This window comes from Protopterus annectens, chromosome 14.part0 (genome assembly GCF_019279795.1).
Source record: "Protopterus annectens isolate FY-2018-M chromosome 14.part0, PAN1.0, whole genome shotgun sequence".
Classification (NCBI taxonomy): domain Eukaryota; kingdom Metazoa; phylum Chordata; order Ceratodontiformes; family Protopteridae; genus Protopterus; species Protopterus annectens.
Genome location: NC_056748.1, coordinates 269,163,009 through 269,187,322, shown reverse-complemented (window position 1 = coordinate 269,187,322; position 24,314 = coordinate 269,163,009). Strand labels below are relative to the sequence as shown.

Here is a 24,314-nt window from a genome sequence, read left to right as displayed (position 1 = left end):
TTTTAAATCTGTCAACTCATTACATCCCCATATCACAAGTTCCCAGTTACCCGTTTCATCTCATCACACCACCAACATTTGTTATTTATCCAAGTAAAAATTCTATGAAGTCTGCATGGGGTATAAAATACATAAGCAAATGCTTTCAAGCAAAGATCCTAAATCTTCTGGACTTTGTTTCATACTTAGGAGCCATACATATGTCCTCCTATTGTTCTCCTGTAAATTTCTTTTCCAATCTCTCTTCCCAATCTTTTCTAACATTCCTTGATTGATTATTACAGTTAGCAAGCAATATTTTATATGCCCTACTAACTATCCCAGCTGCCTTCTAATGATGGCCATTTAGACCAGATTAACAAACCGAAGGCACTGAACTTCCACCCCCTTTTTATGCATGTTACACTTTTAGAAGTCAAGAATAGTTTGTAGAAGAGCAGAAGGTATGAACCTTCCCAGTTTGTCTTGAGGGTCTTTCAAAACCTGTCAGATCCAACACATACACATCTGAGAAAAATCTTAATTTTTGGAATGATTTATACTGAAACCCTGCCTGTAGTGTCTCACAAGGTTTTAGTAACTCAGCAATATAGAACAGTTGTCTGAAGTAAATATAGAATTCCCTGCATACATTTTGGATCTGCACTCAGGTTAAAGAGTGAGGGTTTCAATTGACAGAAATGCTAAATGCTTGTTTCGATCCACAATCTGTCTGTTGTGTTGTCACATATTTTTTAGTACATCATCCCACAGCTGTAACTCTAAGGAAGATTTTTCATGTGTGGTTACTCCAGTTAGCAATGCTTGTGCAGACCTTTATTGCCTCATACCTCTCATACCTTAGCGGACAGCGCAGTGGTGCAGCAGTAGCATTGTCGCCTCACAGCAAGAGGTTCTCCAGTTCGATTATCAGCTGGTGTGCCTTCTGTGTGGAGTCTGCATGTCCTCCCTGTATTCGTGTGGGTTTCTTCCCACATTACAAAGACATGCGTCTGGAGCATTTCTCCCAGGACCTCTGTTGAAAATTAGCTTTGTTCCAAGTAGGACTTTCCCGGTTAACAAATGTTAAATAAAAATAAATACTGAAAGCAACCAGGAAAGTTAAGAGTTCATAAAAGGATACTACATATGGCATGTTATCTTCTAAATAAATGTAGATGTCCGAGTGTATTCACTGTTGCAGTCATTACATTTGGGTAATCTGCTGGCAGGTTGCCCTCAGTCAGCCTGATGAACAAAGTCTTAGGTCCTGCGTCGGTTGCTGTCCCTCCTTTCATGATGTCAGGTCGTCAGGGGTATAAAACATGCAGCTGATGCCATTACATCACTTTTTCTTGCCCCAGATGTCAGGTGCCCCCCAAATGGGGAGCAAATAAAATTAAGAACACAAAAATATACCTCCAACCAAAAGCAAGTACACCAAAAGGGCTTTTAAGCATAGTAAAAGGAAGTAGAGGTATAGCCAGAGGAAAATAGGGGGCTGGAGGGAGGGTAACCAGGACTGCAACAGTGAATACACTCGAACATCTACATTTATGGTAAGTACACAACTGTACTATGTTCTTCATGTTTCACTGTTACAGTCATTACATTTGGGTAGATTCCCAAAGCTATGGTTGGGAGGAAGAAATTATACAGCATTAGGACCAGCTATAAGGCCCTGCAAGACAGCAGTGGCAAAGCCAGCTCTGGATTTAGAGAAAATTGGTAAATGGTAATGTTTGGTGAAAGTATGAGCTGAGCTCCAGGTAGCAGCTTCTAGAATATCCGTGGTAGGAACACCTCTGAGAAAGGCTGTTGAAGTAGATGCAGCCCTGGTGGAATGGGATCAGATCCCCTGGGAGAAAGTTTTTTCCATGGTGCTTATAGCAGAAATGAATACAGTGGCTTATCCATTTGGAATGATTTGCTTTGAAACAGCCTTTCCTTCTGCCCCTGCAGCAAATGCTACCAGCAGTTGTTCAGATATTCTTTGAGATTTAGTCCTGTTTAAGTAAAATCTAAGTTGTCTGTGTACATTCAATGAATGCAGAATCCGCTCCCCCTTGTTCTGTGAATTGGGAAAGAAAGTTGGCAAATGAATGGTCTGATTAAGAGCCACACTGGATACCACCTTGGGCATGAAGGATGGGTTGGTCCTGAGAGATACCCTGTCTTCATGAAAAATGATGAAAGGCTCCACTGCCATAAGAGCCTGTACTTCAGAAATCCTTCTAGCTGAAGTGACTGCTAAAAGGAAAGTTGTTTTCCAGGACAGAAATTTTAAGTCTGCAGTAGCAGCTGGCTCGAAAGGAGGGAGAGTGAGTTTCTCCAATATGAAATTAAGGTCCCAGGCAGGGGTTGGAGCTCTCCTGGGTGGTCTTACATTTTTGGCCCCTCTGAGATACTGCTTTAGCAGAGGATGGGAGAAGAGGGGAGGTTCTGTGTTGTAATGAGCTGAAATGGCTGAGGCATGGATTTTTATGGAAGAAAAGGACAGGCATCTCAGTTAAGTATTGCAAAATCTGAGGAATGTTGGGCACTGCTGTGCTTATCCCTTGAGATTGATTCCAGGCACAGAATCTTTTCCATTTGTCAGCATAAGATTTTCTAGCACTAGGTCTTCTAGCCTCCAAAATGACATCCATCACAGGTTTGCTGAGGGATGCTAAGGGTGAATTTAGGTGATTAGCCACACTGCAAGATTCAAAGTTTGGAGCTGAGGGTGCAGAGTTTGGTTGTTCTGCTGAGACAGTAAGGAAGGTGTCTGAGGCAGGTGCCACAGTGAAATGTGTGACACACTGCGCAGGAGTGGGCACCAGTGTTGGTGAGGCCAGTCTGGAGCAATCAAAACCATTTTTGGTTTGTCCTGTTTGACTTGTAGTAGAACTTTGGAGAACAGAGGCAGAGGGGGAAAGGCATAGACTGATAGGTTTTTCCAGCTGAAGGACAGAGCATCCACTTTCCAGGATTTTTTGTAATGAGTTCTTGTGCAAAATTTGTCCAACTGATAGTTCTGGGGTGAGGCAAAAAGATATATGTCTGGGCTCCCCCATTTGCATGTCAACATGTTGAAAATCCGTGGTTCCACTTTCCATTTGTGTGGGTCCATGAGATTCTGCTTAGTTCGTCAGCCAGATTATTCAGCTTTCCACGCAGGAATTGAGCTTGTAGTTGTACTTGATAGCTCAAGGCCATGTTCCACAATGCCATGGCTAGTCTGCAGAGGGGACAGGAATGTGTACCCCCCTGCTTGTTTATGTACCACATAACCGTGGTGTTGTCCGTCTTTATCAGTAATTGTCCTTGATGAAGGTAGTCCTTTCAGGCCATCAGTGCATTCTGTACAGCTAGCATTTATTTTTGATTTATATGAAGGTGCATTTGATTTGGGCTCCATTTTCCCTGAATGCACTTCCCTGCCAAATAAGCACCCCATGCATAGTCTGATGCATCTGTAGTTAGGGTTTGGGTGGCAGGGGGTGGTGTGAATGGCACTGAAGTTTCCTCATATGCAGTCTTGCATATGGAATTAGAAGAATGCAGGAGCCCATGAACCCCAAGGCTTGCAGTATTTGCCTTGCAGAAAAGCAAGGTTTTTGTGGCCACCTGTTTGAACTAAGTCACCAAAATGAATTTGCTTTTCTGGCGTAAGGAAAGCCATCTGGGCAGTTGTATTCAAGCTTGCACCCAGGAATGTAATTTTCTGAGAGGGTACCAGTTGTGATTTATTTTTGTTTATAGTGTACCCTAGACAAGTTAGAACCCTTTTTACAAACGCCAGATGTTTTAGAAGAATGTCCTTGTTTTCTGCCTGAATTAGAAAATCGTCCAGGCATGGATATATTTGAATATTTCTTTGCCTGCAAAATATAATTACTGGAGCCAGGCACTTTGTAAAGACCCTGGGTGCAGTAGATAAGCCAAAGGGCAGTGCAGAGAACTGGTAATGCAAGTCCTGATTTCAGGTTTGCTGGAATCTGGACTTTAGTACAAGGTTCCTGAGTTGCCTTTGCTGCCCATTTCCTTACTTGGATAGGAGGAAGCTTCTCTGTTCACCAGTGGGAGTGGGGAGCTTTGAGCAGCCTATCTGTCCCTGAAGGAGTGGTCTCAGCCCAGAAACACGTTGTTTATTGGATGTTTTGGGCTAATTCCTAGCTCTTTCAAGTCCCCTGCTTAAAAACCCGCTTGGTGCAGTTTTTGTGCTTGTTCCTACTCAGCAAAAGCTCCTCATGGTACTAGCAGCAGAGAGATGAAAAAGAGTGACTGCTACTTGATATAAGTATTTTCTACTGCCTTTACTCTTGCGATTGCTTATTCTCGCTGAAAAGCGAGTCTGAAACTGCTGTGTTACTTAGAAAAGCTTGTTTTTGCATTTTTTGCTACCTGCACTTGAAAAATGTTGGTTGTTGTTTAATTTAATTGTAGAGGCTGCTCACTCAAGTGCGCTAGCCTGTGTTAAGCATTTGACTGTGTTTCCTGCTATCTGTCCTTAAAAAAGAAAAAAAACAAAAAAAAAATATCCTTCTTTCTCGCCTTTTCTAACTAGAATAGTCCTAATTTCAGGTTTGCTGGAATCCGGACTTTAGTACAAGGTTCCTGTGTTGCCCATTTCCTTACTTGAATAGGAGGAAGCTTCTCTGTTCACCAGTGGGAGTGGGGAGCTTTGAGCAGCCTATCTGTCCCTGAAGGAGTGGTCTCATCCCAGAAACAAGTTATTTATTGGCTGTTTTGGGCTAATTCCTAGCTCTTTCAAGTCCCCTGCTTAAAAACCCGCTTGGCGCGGTTTTTGTGCTGTTCCTACTCAGCAAAAGCTCCTCGTGGTCCTGTAGAGTGGTGCTAGCAGCAGAGAGACGAAAAAGAGTGACCGCTACTTGATATAAGTATTTTCTACTGCCTTTACTCTTGCGATTGCTTGTTCTCACTGAAAAGCGAGTCTGAAACTGCTGTGTTACTTAGAAAAGCTTGTTTTTGCATTTTTTGCTACCTGCACTTGAAAAACGTTTGTTGTTGTTTAATTTAATTGTAAAGGCTGCTCACTCAAGTGCGCTAGCCTGTGTTAAGCATTTTACTGTGTTTCCTGCTGTTGCTGTTGTTGTTGTGTCTTTCGGCTTATCCCGGTTAGGGGTCGCCACAGCGGAACTCCGGTCCGCTAATGTTTTGGTAGTGGATTTTTACATGCCGAGTTACCAGCCCTGATGCACAACCTTCAACGAAGGCATGCTCATTCACGCATGCCTCCACACAGAAGACGCTCTAGCTGAGAATCAAATGCAACAACGTCTTGCTGTGAGGTGGCAACGCTACCGCAGCACCACTACCGCGGATCTGTCGTTAAAAAAGAAAAAAAAACAAAAAAATATCATTCTTTCCCGCCTTTTCTAACTAGAATAGTCCTGATTTCAGGTTTGCTGGAATCCGGACTTTAGTACAAGGTTCCTGTGTTGCCCATTACCTTACTTGGATAGGAGGAAGCTTCTCTGTTCACCAGTGGGAGTGGGGAGCTTTGAGCAGCCTATCTGTCCCTGAAGGAGTGGTCTCAGCCCAGAAACAAGTTGTTTATTGGCCGTTTTGGGCTAATTCCTAGCTCTTTCAAGTCCCCTGCTTAAAAACCCACTTGGCGCGGTTTTTGTGCTTGTTCCAACTCAGCAAAGCTCCTCGTGGTCCTGCAGAGTGGTGCTAGCAGCAGAGAAATGAAAAAGAGTGACTGCTACTTGATATAAATATTTTCTACTGCCTTTACTCTTGCGATTGCTTGTTCTCGCTGAAAAGCGTGTCTGAAACTGCTGTGTTACTTAGAAAAGCTTGTTTTTGCATTTTTTGCTACCTGCACTTGAAAAACGTTTGTTGTTGTTTAATTTAATTGTAGAGGCTGCTCACTCAAGTGCGCTAGCCTGTGTTAAGCATTTTACTGTGTTTCCTGCTATCTGTCCTTAAAAAAGAAAAAAAAATATCCTTCTTTCCCGCCTTTTCTAACTAGAATAGTCCTGATTTTAGGTTTGCTGGAATCCGGACTTTAGTACAAGGTTCCTGTGTTGCCCATTTCCTTACTTGGATAGGAGGAAGCTTCTCTGTTCACCAGTGGGAGTGGGGAGCTTTGAGCAGCCTATCTGTCCCTGAAGGAGTGGTCTCAGCTCAGAAACAAGTTGTTTATTGGCCGTTTTGGGCTAATTCCTAGCTCTTTCAAATCCCCTGCTTAAAAACCCGCTTGGCGCGGTTTTTGTGCTGTTCCTACTCAGCAAAAGCTCCTCGTGGTCCTGCAGAGTGGTGCTAGCAGCAGAGAGACGAAAAAGAGTGACTGCTACTTGATATAACTATTTTCTACTGCCTTTACTCTTGCAATTGCTTGTTCTCGCTGAAAAGTGAGTCTGAAACTGCTGTGTTACTTAGAAAAGCTTGTTTTTGCATTTTTTGCTACCTGCACTTGAAAAACGTTTGTTGTTGTTTAATTTAATTATAGAGGCTGCTCACTCAAGTGCACTAGCCTGTGTTAAGCATTTTACTGTGTTTCCCGCTGTTCTTGTTGTTGTTGTTGTGTCTTTCGCCACAGCGGAACTCCGGTCTGCTAATGTTTTGGTAGTGGATTTTTACGTGCCGAGTTACCAGCCCTGATGCACAACCTTCAACGAAGGCACGCTCATTCACGCATGCCTCCACACAGAAGACGCTCTAGCTGAGAATCGAATACAACAACGTCTTGCTGTGAGGCGACAATGCTACCGCAACACTACTACCACGGATCTGTCCTTAAAAAAGAAAAAAAAACAAAAAAATATCCTTCTTTCCCGCCTTTTCTAACTAGAATAGTCCTGATTTCAGGTTTGCTGGAATCCGGACTTTAGTACAAGGTTCCTGTGTTGCCCATTTCCTTACTTGGATAGGAGGAAGCTTCTCTGTTCACCAGTGGGAGTGGGGAGCTTTGAGCAGCCTATCTGTCCCTGAAGGAGTGGTCTCAGCCCAGAAACAAGTTATTTATTGGCCGTTTTGGGCTAATTCCAAGCTCTTTCAAGTCCCCTGCTTAAAAACCCACTTTAGCGCAGGTTTGCGCGATCTTGCGCTCAGCGCAGCATCGGGCAGCGCCACCTAAACAGGTTTAAACCATTACCGGCTCCATAAAGTCTACTTTTCACTTTTTCCCTTAGAACTGATCTAAATCTCAAAGTAAGCACTCTATCTTCATTTCAAGCCTTGCAATTGCTCTGATAAGTAATCTTATAACATTTGTTCTGCTGAGTGGGCTGGGGGCCAATTTTCAAGGAGTGGGTACCAGTGTTGGTGAGGCCAGTCTGGAGCAATCAAAACCATTTTTGGTTTGTCCTGTTTGACTTTTAGTAGAACTTTGGAGAACAGAGGCAGAGAGGGAAAGGCATAGACTGACAGTTTTTTCCAGCTGAAGGACAGAGCATCCACTTTCCAGGATTTTTTGTAATGAGTTCTTGTGCAAAATTTGTCCAACTGATAGTTCTGGGGTGAGGCAAAAAGATACATGTCTGGGCTCCCCCATTTGCATGTCAACATGTTGAAAATCCGTGGTTCCACTTTCCATTTGTGTGGGTCCATGAGATTCTGCTTAGTTCGTCAGCCAGATTATTCAGCTTTCCTCGCAGGAATTGAGCTTGTAGTTGTACTTGATAGCTCAAGGCCATGTTCCACAATGCCATGGCTAGTCTGCAGAGGGGATAGGAATGTGTACCCCCCTGCTTGTTTATGTACCACATAACCGTGGTGTTGTCCGTCTTTATCAGTAATTGTCCTTGATGAAGGTAGTCCTTTCAGGCCGTCAGTGCATTCTGTACAGCTAGCATTTCTTTTTGATTTATATGAAGGTGCATTTGATTTGGGCTCCATTTTCCCTGAATGCACTTCCCTGCCAAATAAGCACCCCATGCATAGTCTGATGCATCTGTAGTTAGGGTTTGGGTGGCAGGGGGTGGTGTGAATGGCACCGAAGTTTCCTCATATGCAGTCTTGCATATGGAATTAGAAGAATGCAGGAGCCCATGAACCCCAAGGCTTGCAGTATTTGCCTTGCAGAAAGCAAGGTTTTTGTGGCTACCTGTTTGAACTAAGTCACCAAAATGAATTTGCTTTTCTGGCATAAGGAAAGCCATCTGGGCAGTTGTATTCAAGCTTGCACCCAGGAATGTAATTTTCTGGGAGGGTACCAGTTGTGATTTCTTTTTGTTTATAGTGTACCCTAGACAAGTTAGAACCCTTTTTACAAACGCCAGATGTTTTAGAAGAATGTCCTCGTTTTCTGCCTGAATTAGAAAATCGTCCAGGTATGGATATATTTGAATATTTCTTTGCCTGCAAAATATAATTACTGGAGCCAGGCACTTTGTAAAGACCCTGGGTGCAGTAGATAAGCCAAAGGGCAGTGCAGAGAACTGGTAATGCAAGTCCTGATTTCAGGTTTGCTGGAATCTGGACTTTAGTACAAGGTTCCTGAGTTGCCTTTGCTGCCAATTTCCTTACTTGGATAGGAGGAAGCTTCTCTGTTCACCAGTGGGAGTGGGGAGCTTTGAGCAGCCTATCTGTCCCTGAAGGAGTGGTCTCAGCCCAGAAACACGTTGTTTATTGGCCGTTTTGGGCTAATTCCTAGCTCTTTCAAGTCCCCTGCTTAAAAACCCGCTTTAGCGCAGGTTTGCGCGATCTTGCGCTCAGCGCAGCATCGGGCAGTGCCACCTAAACAGGTTTAAACTATTACCGGCTCCATAAAGTCTACTTTTCACTTTTTCCCTTAGAACTGATCTAAATCTCAAAGGAAGCACTCTATCTTCATTTCAAGCCTTGCAATTGCTCTGATAAGTAATCTTATAAGTAAATCACCAATAAACTTAAGCACTACACCCTCTTATACTCTTTTTAAGGACTTGACTCCCTATAGGTCCTTTCTGATCAGTCAAAAAATAGTGTTTATACTATCCTGACATGTCCAAAGGTCAGTTTCAGGTATGCTCTCCAGTCCAGCTGGTGAATCTGGGAATCCTGAGGCAATGTTACAACTGCCTTATGTACACAGACCACCCTTCTCCTCCCTCCCAACAAGCTCAAATATATGTGAGAGATGCAACTATATAGCTAAACTGGAGGCTGTGCTCTCTCAACCCAGGACTGGCACAGTCAGTCAGGAGGAAAAGGTAACCACACGCACCACAAAGCCAGTCTCATATAGACCTATCGCAACAGCAAACCAAACACATAAACACACAAAAACATACTCGGAGGCTCTAAATAAAAATCTGCCCAAGCAGCAGAGACCTCCAAAGCAGACATCCAAGCAGCCGCCACCCCAAAACAATACCCACTTATCACATAGTTCACAAAGTCAGTGTGCCACACAGTCACAGCCCTTAAGGCTAAACAACACACCTAATACACTTGTAACAGGCGACTCTATTGTCAGACACACTGACATCCCACTCACCAGGCTGCACAAGAAGAAGGTCACTGTAAGCTGCATGTCGGGTGCCAGGATCCGCCACATAACACAAGCACTCAGGTCACTCCAAAGCAAGTACAAATATGACTCTGTCATTGTCCATGCTGGTGTGAATGACCTGAGACGTACCTCCCTGGATTACATGAAAAGAGACAGAGGAGCTCTCTGATCATGTGGCCCAGGCCGGTATGACCCTGACCTTGAGTAGCATCTTACCCTCACCAAGAATGATGCCACAGTACAAAGACAAAATGATCAATTTTAACAATTGGTTAAAGTATTGGTGTCATTCAAAGGGGATCCAGTGTCTGTCAGCCTGGGATGACATGCTCGACAAGCCACGTTGCTTCGCTAGGGACGGCTTGCCCCTGTCACCCCTGGGCTTTCGAATACTGGCTAAGGCTCTTGCCACCCCCATAGTTCCTTTTTTAGGCAAAGCTCAAAAGACAAACCCACCTCCATAAACAACACAAGGAAAAAGAAACTAAGGGTAATGCTGCTCAACGCCAGAAGTCTAAACCTCAAGATGCACACACTCGAGGCTCTCCTCAGTATGGAGAATATCGATATCTGTGCAGTAACAGAAACCTGGTTCAAGGCTCCCGAGAGCACCCCAGCACTACCAGGTTATACCTCATACCATGCTTTTCAGCCCCAAAACTCGGTCTGAACCACAAAAGTAGGGGGAGTATCCATATTCATCAAAGACACCCACACCTCCAGGTTAGTGGCACTGCACGAAGCATCGGAGACCATCCATGTGCAACTAACAGTGGGTAAAACTGCCTTTCAGTTTGTAGCCTGCTACAGACCACCCTCAGGAACCCACTCGGCTTTCCTGAGAACACTGGAGAATATGAAGGTCTCTCCAAACACCATTATATTGGGTGACTTCAACTACCCAAACATAGACTGGGAGCACTACTCAAGCCCCAACACCCTCGCCCAACAGTTCCTAGAATTTATAAATTCAAATGCTATGGAACAACAGGTCACCACTCTCACAAGAGGGGAAAACATATTGGACCTGATCATCACCAACATGGGGACTCTATGTTCCATACCAGAGGTATACCCTTCTTTGGTAAGATCTAACCATAAACTAATCTCACTGGACATCGATATCCCGTCCCCACCCCCAGCAAATGAAATCACGGTGAAGAACTTCTCAAAAGCAGACTTCACACTTCTCAAAACTAAGGTGGAATCCTTCAAAGCCCCCGGGCCAGTGGAAAATACGGCCCAAACCACAGAATCCTTTACTAACGCATTCTATGTATACCTACAAGAATGCATGGATCGTGCTATCCCAAATAAAACCAAGACTCACTCCTCCAAAGGCAGGAGACCTGTCTGGTGGACCCCAGCCATAAATAAGCTATACAACAGAAGGAGGAAGCTACTACATGATAGAGTAAAATCCCAAAAAGGGAAGGCATCTCTGATCAGTACTAGCAAAAACTACGATCCCTCATAAAATTATCTAAGGCTAGCTTCGAAAGAAAAATTGCACAAGACGCTAAAGATAAATCACAAGGCCTTCTTTAGTTATGTCAGGAACCTGGGTGGCAACTCCCAGATATGCTCGGAGTTAGTGCAAAACGACAAAAAATACACTGAACCCACAGACATTGCCAACATCCTGGCAGACAGGTTCAGTGCAAACCCCCCCCCCCTTCCCCCCCAAAAGAGCAATTGTCTATCCCAACAGAGTGTAGCCTCCCTGACATCACAGATGCACAGGTGAGAGCTGCCCTCTCCAAAGTAAAAAAACACAGCATCAATGGGACCGGACAGTGTCCCAGGCTGTGTCTTACATGAGCTCCAAGAAGAACTGAACCCTCACATAAAATCACTGTTCAATCTCAGCCTTACTACAGGATATGTACCCAAGGAATGGCGTACAGCAACAGTGGTCCCACTCCACAAAGGTGGTGCCACAACGGACCCCGGAAACTATCGCCCTATAAGCCTGGTCTGCAAAGCTATGGAACGTATCATCATGGAACTCATAAACAAAGACATTGGGAACCTCCAAACACCAGATCCTACCCAGTTCGGCTTTGTTAAGGGCAGATCTTGCCTCTTGAACAAGGTCGACTTCTTTGAAACAGTCACCAAGGCCATAGATGAAGGGAAGGTAGTCCACACAGCCTACCTGGACCTCGCAAAAGCCTTCGACACAATACCCCACTCGGGCATCATAAATAAGCTCACCAGCTTAAATATCAACCCCTATGTCACAAGATGGGTTGCAAACTGGCTCGGGGATAGAACCCACATGGTCAGAATTGCAGGTACCATATCTGACTCTAAACCAGTTACATGTGGCATCCCACAAGGCTCAGTCCTGGGATCTCTCTTGTTCAGTATATATTTCACGGAGGTACAGGCTACCACAGGAGGACTATGGATGACCAAGTTTGCAGATGACTGCAAACTGGGTGATATAATTGACTTGCCGACTGACACAAGCATCCTCCAAAGGGGTCTCACAGAGACAGATAACTGGTGCCAGAGTCATGGCCTAAAACTAAAAGCCAAAAAGTGCATAGTCATCCCCTTTGGAAAAAACAAAGTGCCTACAAATTACCACATAGGTGGTAATCCATTAAGTCGGAAGAAGAAATTAGGGATTTGGGGATCCAAGTAGATAGCAATCTCTGCTTCGACAATCACGTTGCCAAAGTGGTTAGAAAGACCCTCTATACAGCCCATCTTATCACGAAAGGGTTCACATCTAGATCAAGAGAGGTCATTGTGCCCCTCTACTCATCACTTATCAGGCCCATAATTGAATACAATGCCCCATTTGGGATGTACCTTACCCAACACCTGCAACAGCTGGAAAGACCCCAAAAGTACCTCACCAAGTGGATCAAGGGACTCAAACAGATGCCCTACTCAGTTAGGCTAAAGAAACTCCAGCTCTACTCAGTTGCTTACCGCCTACTCAGAGGCGATCTGTGCCTGACGTATAAAGCCATGTCCAACCCAGAATTAATGGACATGCTCCACCTCAGGAAATCCAAATCCCTTAGAGCTACATGATCCAGGGACCTAAACCTCAGCACAGAAATAAATAGGACATGCTGGAAGGACAGATTCATATCCCAGAGGCTCCCCTCACTCTGGAACAAAATCCCAATCCATGTTAGGCAGAGCCCCTCAATGACCCTCTTCAAGAGGGATCTTGACGAATGGATGGGAGATCGGAGGTTTACCCCTGGGATCTCTTCTGTGTCCCTACTAGACAGAGGCACAGTAAACTAAACTTAAAAGGGCTATTCTTCTGTGACCTACTATACAAAGGCACAGTTAACTAATCTAAAAGGGTGGCGAAAGCCAAACACACTCTGGCTAGGCTTATAAATGCCCTAGGGCAGATAGCCTAGTATCAACCTATGAACCTATAAGTAGCCTGCTTTGAAGCGGAAGTATCTTCTGCAAGATTCCCTGACTGGGATATGCAGGTAAGCCTCTTTTAAATCTAGAGTTGTCAACCAGGCATCTTTGCCTAGCATAGGAAATAACTGGTGAAGAGTCAGCATCTTGAATTTTGGAATGTCCAGAAAGGTGTTTAGAGTAGATAAGCCCAGAATTGGATGCCATGATTTGTCTTTTCTGGGTATCAGGAAAAATCTTCAATAGAAACCTTGTCCTTTTTCCTCTTCTGGTACTAGTTGAATAGCCCCCATGCTCATCAGGGGAAAGTATTTGTTTCTGGGCCTCTGCCCACTGATTTGGGGGCAGGTCTGGCCATCCGTTTGGAGTGGGCAACGTGCGGAAATGAAATCTGTATCCCTGGGATACTATATTTAAAACCCATTTGTCCTGTGTTATAAGTTGTCAGTTTTTTACATGAAGAGCCAGTTTTCCCCCCAAAGGGGCAGCTAAAAGGTAAGTGCTTGGTAAGTGTAGAGGGAAGTCATTGAGACTGCTTACCATAGGCAGGTGTCTTGTTTCCAGATTTGGAAGAGGAGCACCCCATTGCTTTGTTCTGAAAGCCCCTTGGGATTGAAACCTGGTGCCTTTGGAATGTCTGGGTTTGACTTGAGTGGCTCTCGAAGGAACTGGAAAGGACCAGTTCTTAGTAGGCCAGTGCCTACTAAATCTTGGAGGTTGCACTTGTAAGACATCTTTCACAGTTTGCACAGATTTAGCTTTATCTTCCATCTTTTTTAGAACTTCTTCAGCCTTATTACCAAAGAGAAGCTCCTGTTGTAAAGGAGCATCCAACAATTTTGCTTTAACATGATCAGGCAGAGATTGCTGTTTGAGCCAAGCATGCCTCCTTAGCACAGACCCAGTTACAGCAGCCCTGCAAGAGGCCTCCAAATAATCAAAACTACATTGCAAAGTATGTTTTCCAACTTGTTCAACTGAATGCAATTGATCCTGTAAATCTTTATTTTCTACACAGTCAGAAATCAACATCATTTTCTGTTTAATCAGTCCCATGATATGCTGCTGATATGTTAGCATATGGAACTGACAGTTTAAAGCCCTGACTGCCAAGGTTGCAGAAGTGTAGACCTTCTTACCCCATCTATCCAGCGCCCTGGAATCTCTATCAGAAGGGGTAGGATTTTTAGCAGTAGAAACCTTAATGCCCTTGGGGCCCTGAGAAATGGTTTCAGGATCCGCAACATGATTTTTGAAAAGGAATTTGTGAGAGTCAGGAACCTTGTAGTATCTGTCTGGCTTACAAGGAGCCGGAGGCAGAGAATCAGGAGCCATACTAGATTCTGAAAATACATCAATAATGTCTAAAACAGGAGGTATAGCCAAAGGCCTATGCTGAGGAAGAAGAAAAAAATCCCTAAGCCTCTTTTTATATTCAGAAAAATCCTGACTTTCCCAGTGGAAATGTTCCCTTAAGGTATGTAAAGTTTCCCCAAAAGAAAAATCCTCAGGGGGAGAATCAGAAGGAATGGAATCCTCTGCATCAGAGTCCTCATAAGTAGGTATAGACAATTCCTGTTCATTAGAAGAGTCAGAAGAAATAGAATCCTGTTCAGAAAATTCACAGTCAATTTCTTACCTAGGCCTCTTAGAAGTGTGGGGAGGGGGGGATTTGGCTACCCCTGATTAGAGTAATTAAATCTTCAGCCATTTTGATCATTTGTTTTTAGGCATAGGGGCCTGCACATGTAGCCTAGGCATAGTTTTTTTTTAGACATAGTTCAAGATTTTGGCCTTAATATTGAAGATGGTGTCGGTTTATTTAACAAATATAAAGGAAAATAAATAAATAAAAAGTATGAAAACTGGAACATACAATGAATGACCTTATATACTGGGCCACCACCACCAACATAAAGTGGAGTTTCAAGGTTTCTGTACGTGCACAGAGAAAGAGTATCCATTCACACTTCTTGAAATGTAGCAAGCACATTATATTAAAACAATATAAAAACATATTTATGAACCTTGTGTGAGAATGTACAGTGAAACCGTACCAAATCCATCAAGCAAACTGCAAAAGCAGGTCAGAAATAGCAACACGCTTTCTGGAATGTCACATCCAGTGGAGGTACCTTTGAAAAGCAAATGTAAGTTTATATGCGGAATTGACAATTCTTAAGCATGACATTCTAGAACTTTGTCTATAAATGAGGATTAGGAATCTGCAAGAAAAAAAAAAAGAGAGAGAGAAAGAAAAAGCAAGAAAAGCAAATATATTTGATACAGACCTACACAGCATCCTGCTAAAGGCTGCATACTTCTCAGGATTAAAGTCTTTGGCAGTAAGAACAATAGAAAAATGTGTCACCTGTTGAAAAGAAAAAAAAAAAGAAAAGAAAATATGATTTCTAACAAGTATGCTTTATTTTTTAAATACACTCCGCTTAAAAAATCATCTTACAAAGTAAATATAAACACTCAGATATCAAACCTTCAGACAAATAAGTTCCTTTACAAAGATGACCCTAACAACAATATTTAAGTATCAACAGGCCCAGTAGTAGTACAAAAAAACATAAAGGTGTTAGGAACAAATACTGTGTAACACTGCCCAGCAGATTTGCATTTGCAAAAATACTTTCTGCTATGACAAGAATTCACTGGATAATACAAAATCACATTTTCAGCATTTCATAAGAATAGATGCACAAGTACACAGCAGCTGCACCTATAAAGAAGTGCTGTCATAAGTGAAGATCAAAGCACTTAGCAGGGAAAGTCCTATACTGTAAGGTTGGAAGCCTTGGAATCTCAATACCGTTAAATCTACTTACATTATGTGCACTATCCAGAAACTCATTTACCTTCACTGTGCTCCAACAATTCCCTAAACAAGTGCTTTGGCATTATAAAATAAAGAAAATGCATAGACATGTGGATAACTACCCATTTTGCTGTAACATGTCAAAAGGAGTGTAAGTGGATGTCTATCCATTACTTTCATCTGTTAATACTGTTCCTTGGAGTCTGGAAAGCAATATAACAATATGCCTAGGTTTGCAGACTGCATTATCAGCTGCTGAGCAAAACTACTATAATCCAGTTAACGTCAAACAAACCAACATGCAAAAATATTGGCAGAAATAAAGTGATACATAGTGTTTAGAAGGTGGTATAATTAAATAATGGGCCAGTCTTACCTGTATATTTTGCTACTATACCACGCAAATGACAGTGGTTTGCTACTCAATTATTTATGTGTCACAATAACTTAGGATGCTTGTGCAATACACATTTAAAAGACTGATTAAATCCACTTTTGATATGTATAATAAACAGTAGTTTTACCAGCTAATGGTATAACTAAAAGTTGTTCATTTATTTTTTTGCTCACTTAAGGATAAAATAAAAGTACATCTTTGTTCTAAACAAGAATTGTTAGCATAATATGAGACATTAGTTCTACCTTTGTCAGAACACTAGGCTCTTGAACTTGCATCGTTGTGATGTAGAACCATATTCGTCTGTGCTGACCAAATACAAATGTATGAAGAACTTCATTGTCATCCGTAAGGAAACATTTCCTTAAAAGAAGCTCTCGCAACTCGGCAGTTACGGATGGATAGCACCATACCCACAAAACATCTCCATTCGCATCTTTTTCTGTGCCAAAAAGAGTACACTATAAGACAGAAAAACACAGCAAAGAAAAAAAATACACTGTGCTTGTGGAAGCTAATGCCCACTCCTGAGGTGAACTCTAGTTGCTAAAAACAAGCTAATTTTCCATTTAATGTTCACATCATTGTATATTTTAATGTCTGTAACCAAAATACATTTCAACATAATTATCTTTCTTTTAAGCATGGATGCAGTCCATAGCCTACAGGAATAACATAAGAGAAAATAAATGAAGAAACAGCCAGAAAGACAACATTCAAACCTACTTCTGCATGATGTCAAGAAAATGTCCTGAAAGCATTAGTGAGAATGCAGCAGTGAAGCTTATAACACACCATTAAGTGTCTTAGTCTTCTCATTATGGCAAAGCACATTAAACCTGTTGTAAATAGTATGAATGAGAGGGTCTCGGGACATAGAAAACCAGAGCACTTAAACTGGCCTTGCCTGAAACTACTTCTTTGTAAATTCTGGGCAGCCAGATAGTCTGCACACTACTACAATCTTCTAACAGAAAGCCCTTCAGAACGTGCCACTTCTCTTCTTGCTCAAGAAAGTAGAAACTCCTTAGGAGAGAGAGTGTGACAAGAAAGAGGTAGTGAGACCTACTGAACAGTAAGAAATCCATGAGCACCAGTAAAATGTAAATTTTATAGCCATATATTCATGAGTGTCTCTTTCAAAAGTCCACTCAGTCAACACTGATAGGGATAAATTATGAAGTTTTCTTGAATTTTTTTTTCGGCCTGCCATCTGGCGGCTTTGGAACACATTTGCTAGGAGACTGTAGGGGCTCAGCACCCTATATGGCAGTAGTGGGGAAATTTTTAAACAAAAGTCTATTCTGTGTATCAGTCTCATCTGCATACCTCTCAAGTGTATCTTATTATGAGGAACATACCTCATTTGGGATCATAAACAGTTCATGTTCCACATTGAAAGGGACCGTCACACATGCAGTGTTAGAAATCATTTTAACTGATTGATAACCATGGTAAATAGAAATGAATCACATTAATTAATTTAAAGATATTTTTATAAGTAAACCCAGGATATTTTGACCATCCTAAGACCTTCCTAGTTGAAGCTGTTAGCAAGCCATTAGGGTGTTCCACATTCTGCTCATTTGCTCCACATTATGAGGGTTAGTGTTTTGTAGATGGATGGTTGAGAGCTATGGTCAGTTGGATGGGTGTAAACAGGATAGCCCACAGTAAGATGAGCCACAGCAAGCAACAGCAATTAAGATAACTCTTCAGAAAAATAAATTAACAGAAAGTACACTAATGTCTGAAAAACATACAACTACAGTTATAACACAGCAGTGAAATACAACACCGGTTCAGAAAGATGGGCTAATTCAACACTACCAATGATTTTGTGGAACTACAATAATAGTTTTCAATACATCATCAAAATCTCAGTACTGCTCTCCGCGTAAGGTGAGTGCTGCTGTAATTTTTCCTTTCCCTGATAAAACATTTATACCTCACTTTTTGAAAACATCCCCTTCCCATTCAAAATCTAATACCATTCAGTTTTTTCTTTTGTCTAGACTATGTTGATAAGATTACCCCTGCTGAGCTAAAGCCCATTTCCAAAAGAGACCCAGGGAATCAGAACTGTAAGCTCAATCAAAATAAGTTACATTCAACTCAAATGTATATCAGCTATAAATAAAGTTGTTGAAATGTCCCACAATGACTTTGCTGAAAATGCAAGTTAAAACAATTGATAAGAAATGCAGATTACAACAAAATGTAGAGGTTAACAAGTGGAAAATGCAGTAAAGGCCAACTGTTGAAGTGACATGAAGAAAACGCAGTGAGTCCAGTTACTCTGACAGAAACCCACATAAATAAAGACAAACCCCGTCGAACATTATTTGACATTAATGGGAATAAAATGTCCAGACAAAAAACTACCTGTACCTGGCACTAAACTTATTTTTCACTTAACTTCTCTAATCACACACAGCTCATACTGGAGAGGATAAAAATCAGGCAGCAACCAAATGTGCCCAAAAAAAAAAAACAAACCAAAAAAGAAAAAAAAAATATATATATATATAAAACATCAAATGAGAAGGCAACATGAGGAAACTGATAAATATAGTTTCAAGCACAGAAAATTCCTGATCAGGATTTAATGCAGGAATGGTTAACAAGAGGAGTATTTAAACCAAATGACGAAAGGTTAATATTGGCGGCCCAGGATAACAGATTACACGTACACATTGATTTAGAAAATTCATTGAATGTGTTGGAGAAACAAACAAATGTAGGCTTTGTAAAACAGAACTGGAAATAGTTGCACATCTTGTTGCTGGGTGTTATATACTAATGGCAGAAGAACTGTATACTGAAAGGCATAATAATGTGGCAATATTGTTGCATTGGGGATTGTGCAAACATTATAATATTAAAGTAGTTAACATTAGCCACAAAGCATTATAGAAAAATTTTGAAATTTATATGACATGGACTCACCCATTAGAAATAGTTAAAAAAATATAGATGCGAGAAAAAAAGATGTACTAGTCCAGAAGAAGAACACAAAAGTAGCATTAATCACTGAAATTGCTACACCCATCTATTACAGTATCTTACATACATAGAGACACAAAAAGTCATAAAATATCAGGATTTGCAAGCAGAAACAAGTGTATTATGGAAGAAGGATATCCAGACAGTTCTAACAATATCAGGAGCAATGGGTCTCATAAAAAAAGAATTTACAGTCATATTTAGATAGGTTACAGATGCATGTAACTACATATGAATTGCAAAAGGAGTCAATTCTGGACACATTGAAGGTGCTGTAAAAAGCACTTTTGGCTTGCATCAAAGATTGAAACAATACTAATTTCATGAACTTTAATTATACTTTGACTTAGGAATAGGGTCCATGAAACCCAAAAGTTTTGAAGAAATTAAAAAAAGAGAAGGTACTCATTCAACTTGAAGATAGTGGCTAAGTTTCCAACCAGTTTATACCAGACACCAGCACAGCATTAGCTAAGGGAGTCCTTATTCCTCTGCCGAGTTCAGGTGACTCCTTCTTGCCTTAAACTCCTTACACAACACAACTCTATTACAGGCTACTTTAACTAACATGTTGATTCATTACCCTTTTGCACCTGCAGGGAGCACCAGTGTCAACCTCTGTAGAAAGCTATCTGGCACCCATAACTGCAGGGGCTATCTTCCCATTCATACAGATTGATAAACTGCAGATTTTGCCCCTTACTTTCTCACAAACTAATACACAACCCCCCCCAATAACCTTTGAAATAATATTAAATCAACCACTTCCTTACACAGGCCATGATTTAAGAAATCCACCCATACTCAACCCCTTTTTCCCATTTTACACATGGGGTCGGGGTGTCACTTCAACAGTGAATCATCTTGAGCCAAGGTTTACACCACTGGGTGGCTAGCCCTGCCACAGTAGTTCATCCATACCACTCACTCGCACATACACTCGCACCTACGGCCAATTTAGAGTGTCCAGTCCACGTACTGAATGTCTTTGGAGTGTGGGAGGAAACTGGAGCGCCCAGAGGAAACCCACGCGACTGCAGGGAGGATATGCAGATACCACACAGAAGGCACCCCAGCTGAGAATCAGACCAGAGAACCTCTTGCTGTGAGACAAGAACACTAACTGCTGCACCACTGTGGCTACCCCGGTTCACTGGCAAAAAATGCTTCAACAAATTAGTGCCTGCTAACTTGAACAAACTACTCAAGTAACTGACAGACGAGACAAAGTATAACGCTTTTGAAGATAATCTAAAAAAATACTTATTTAAGCTTAATAAGTTAGCTTCAGAGAAGTAGGCTAACCAACCACTAGTATAATATCCCTTTACTCACCACATTAAAACACAACTGATCCACACTCTAAGATACCAACCAAAAGCTCTTCAGCCATTTCTGCACCACTTACTAGAATTCTTTCCTCCCCTTAATTCACTGTCTCTTCTTCTCTTATACTATCCACTCCCCCTTACTTCTCTTCTGCCTTCTTTTAACGTATTCTTCTTTCGGCTTTTTCCCAGTTAGGGGATGCCACAGTGGATCACCTATCTGCTCATGATTGCCAGTGGAGTTTTATGGTGCTGAGTTGCCAGCCCGGCGCCCAACCTTCCACAGAAGGCACACACATGCACGCACTCACACCTAGGGCCAATGTAGAATGTCCAATCCACCTACAGCATGTCTTTGGGATGTGGGAGGAAACCGGAGCACCCGGAGGAAACCAACGCGGCCACAGGGAGGACATGCAGACTCCGCAAAGAAGACACCTCAGCTGAGGATCGAACTGGAGAACCTCTTGCTGTGAGACAACGCTAACCGCTGCACCATCACGGCTGCCTTCTGCCTTCTTCTAACTAATGGTCCTAATTCTAATCTGTACCACAATATACGTCCTTGTCACCTATACTACTTTGTTTTGTAACTCCTCTACATAATTACAACTTCCCTTTTTTCTTCCCACTACCTACATACTCTGTGTACTACTCTTCTCCTCTATCATTATTCCAATCTGTACATAGCTGACTGCGTTTATGAAAATGAAATCTCCCGCTAATATATTCCTCCAGTTTATACTCGTTTAATTGTATTCTTTATGAATTATGCATCCCGTTAGTTCGTACACTTTTCTTTGTACTCATTTACAATTTGTTTCATTCAAGTCTGTTAATCTTTCCTATACTTACTTTCAGTTTATTCTGCCTGTAGCTCAAATCACAGCTAAGAAGGGCCCTTTGCACCAGCTAAATAAATAAATACATAAATAGTGAGGACAGAAATGTACACTCAAGGGTGGTTTCCTCTCACAAAAAGAATAAGATTTTATTAATGTTTTCTGTAACCAAAATCGCCTTGCTGTTCTGTTTAGAGTGAATCATCACTGTAACCAAGAACAATACTAAGCATCATGAAAAAACTACAACAGTAACTTCTGGCTGGTAACCAACAATGACATACACCCAATTGCAAAAGACCATTTCAAATAACTGTAACTTTCTACTAAAATTACTTAATCTGGCAGCTGAAGACAGCCAGTGAACCTAAACGGGGAAATAAGTTTTAAATATACTGTAGCTACATACTCTTACAAATGGGTTAGCCACATTTGACCACAGCATTACTCACAAGGCAGATTTCATGGGCTGCACTATAAGCAATGCTGTCTGTGCTGGTTACAAAAAAAAATGCAGGCATGTCACCTGATGGCACAGCTAATGAATAGGAAGCAAAATTAACAACAAAGTACTACCTGTTAAACTAACAGAGAATATAACCCTGCAGTTCAAACATAACTACAGTGAAAACAGATTCAGCAGGACTACTACACAAACCTAGAGAGATCTACATGGTGCTGAATCTCAAGATACTAAATTTTACATTAAGCATCTTGTCTGCACGCAAGTTCTATTTTTGTTTGCACACAGCAAGTGCACCTAACTCTAATACTAAGCTGCTAACTGTTGGGGTGAATAATTGAAACATAATTTTTTTTTCTTACAATGTTGACGAACCTCAGGCTGCTATGGCACCATACAACTTCCACACCTTCCATGGATCAAACTCCCGCTGGTGCTCTCAACCAAGCTGGTGGCCAAATTGTCACAAAAGAACAAATGGGCTAAAATAGGGGATAACTAACAGCCAACAGGTGAAAAAAACTAACAAAGTTTACTGTGCCTCCATTATGCTAAATAGTTACTCACTTCTTTTGTCAACCAATACATTCTACTTGCTGAATGCACGGACTTGTGGAGGAGGCTCCTCTTCCGCTTCTGTGCTTTTATAGCCTAGGAATGTCTTAGTCATACTCCACACCCAATCTCACCTCGACTGAAGAGGCTATCCCATACCATACCTAATGAACCAGAGAAAGGTGCTGCTGTTTGATGATGTCCATAGTTTTCAAGATTCAGTGTTAACCAATCCTTTTTACAAATGGTTGTGTTACATGCAGTTCTCTACTTTTGATTTTTTAACTCTGGAAAGAAGAGATTCTTCGATTTAAGAGAAAAGCTACACAAAATTGAAGGATTCCTCAGCACAGCAATGCAGTACTGCCAGAGACTTTACAGGAAGGAGAGAATGAAGATAGTAGGACTCAACCCAATGATAATTTCCAGGAATTTTAGAGGTTAATCCCCTATTAAAATAAATTACTGAAATTTAAAATGTCTCCCAGAATTATTAAAATACGAAAACTGGTTAAAGGCAGGAATATGATTTGTGTGCAGTATCCTCCTCACACACAGGTGGATCTTGTGGAGGTGGTAATACTCATTAGTAAATGCATGCTCTGAAGTCTTCAGGAGTTTAAAAGTGTTCAAGGCATCTATTCAACTGTTGTGAGGCATTCTGGTCCCACACTGCTGATGGCAACAGCCTTGTAGGTCCTATTAATTTTCAAAAGAAGTTTTTTCAAGACTCTTGATCAGTACCTCAATAAGTAGGATGACAGTCGTAAGAGTTTATCATGTACGGAATCCTTTGATGTTGGCCTTACCACACAAGTCTAAGCATTCCCTGACCAGAAAACAATGGATAAACATAATTTAAGAAAACAAGTCTGGCTGGTGCTCTAAAGGTCAAGTACATTTCAGCAAATCCTGCTTCCAGCTATTCCAGTAGTCTGCGGTCACAGCACTGTATGACCATAATCATGTTCATTGATGTGAGGAGGATAGATGGTTTAACCTCTGCAGGATTGGTGCTGGCTTTTCATCAGACCACAAGCCAGTAATACTTCAGTTAGTCAGGTAAACTGAGCTGGACTTAAAAACCTTGCAACATTATGTGTCTCACCAGGGCCATCCACAATTTAAAGCCAATATATAAATGAATATCTTACTCTATACGATTCAGAGGTTCATAGGTAATTACTAGGCTACATGCCCTTGCAGGCCATTTTAGGCCTAGCCAGTTTCCCTTTTTGTGCTCAAAATAACCTATCCCATTTTGTTATAGATTGGCCTTATCCATCTATCTACAACCCTTTTTTTTTCATTTTTGCACACGGCTCAGGACATCATTTCAACAGTGACAATCATCTAAAACCAAGGTTTACACCGACAGGGGGCTTAGCCCTGCCATAATTGTTCTTTCATATTACACACTCTCAAGCACACGTACATATATGGCCAGTTTAGAAAGTCCAAGCCATCTCATGGTCGATAATTATACATTACCCCAAATGAGAATAACTGGGATCATACCATAGATAATGTGTGGAAAGCCGTGTGTGGGATAAAGCATTTAGCAATTGCATCCGTCTCTTAGTAGTACAGGGTGCAGTCCTGGGGTAAACTTTCAGTTTCCAATCCACAGATCTAAGTTGCACTTGAAAAGGGACAGGAATGAACTTTGTTTTATGTAGATGGAGAGTCTGTTCCATAGCAGCAGTATCCTCTGTGAAATATACCTGTCCCTCCAAACCATTCTGTTGATACTGCAGAAATTTTTTAGATCCCCATACCAAGTACTTCTGATGCCATTTGACTTGCTGATGTGCAGTAAATCCATCAGTAATGGGTCCGAGGATGCCTTATATGCCAGCAAAAGGTCACCTCTTAGCAGTCTGTAGGATACCACGTATAGTGACAGGGCTTCAAGTTGGTTCATGTAGGACATGTTGTTTAGGCCTTGTATCGTTTTAGTAAGGTATTTCTGTGGGCGTTCCAGCTGCTGCATGTGTCTAGACAGATACATACCAAAGGGATATTATATTCAATGACTGGCCTAATGAGGGCTGAGTAAAGGGGGCC

General features: G+C 41.7%; 1 protein-coding gene across 1 annotated transcript in view; it reads right to left on the bottom strand.

The window, feature by feature from the left end:
• Positions 1-24,314, bottom strand: part of DENND10 (DENN domain containing 10) — a 455,606-nt gene that overhangs the window by 307,151 nt on the left and 124,141 nt on the right. The window contains exons 3-4 of the mRNA XM_044055976.1: positions 16,299-16,495; positions 15,121-15,200 (exon numbers count right to left, since the gene is read on the bottom strand). Of these exons, the coding sequence (XP_043911911.1) occupies positions 15,121-15,200; positions 16,299-16,495 (277 nt within the window). The remainder of the gene's footprint in view (positions 1-15,120; positions 15,201-16,298; positions 16,496-24,314) is intronic.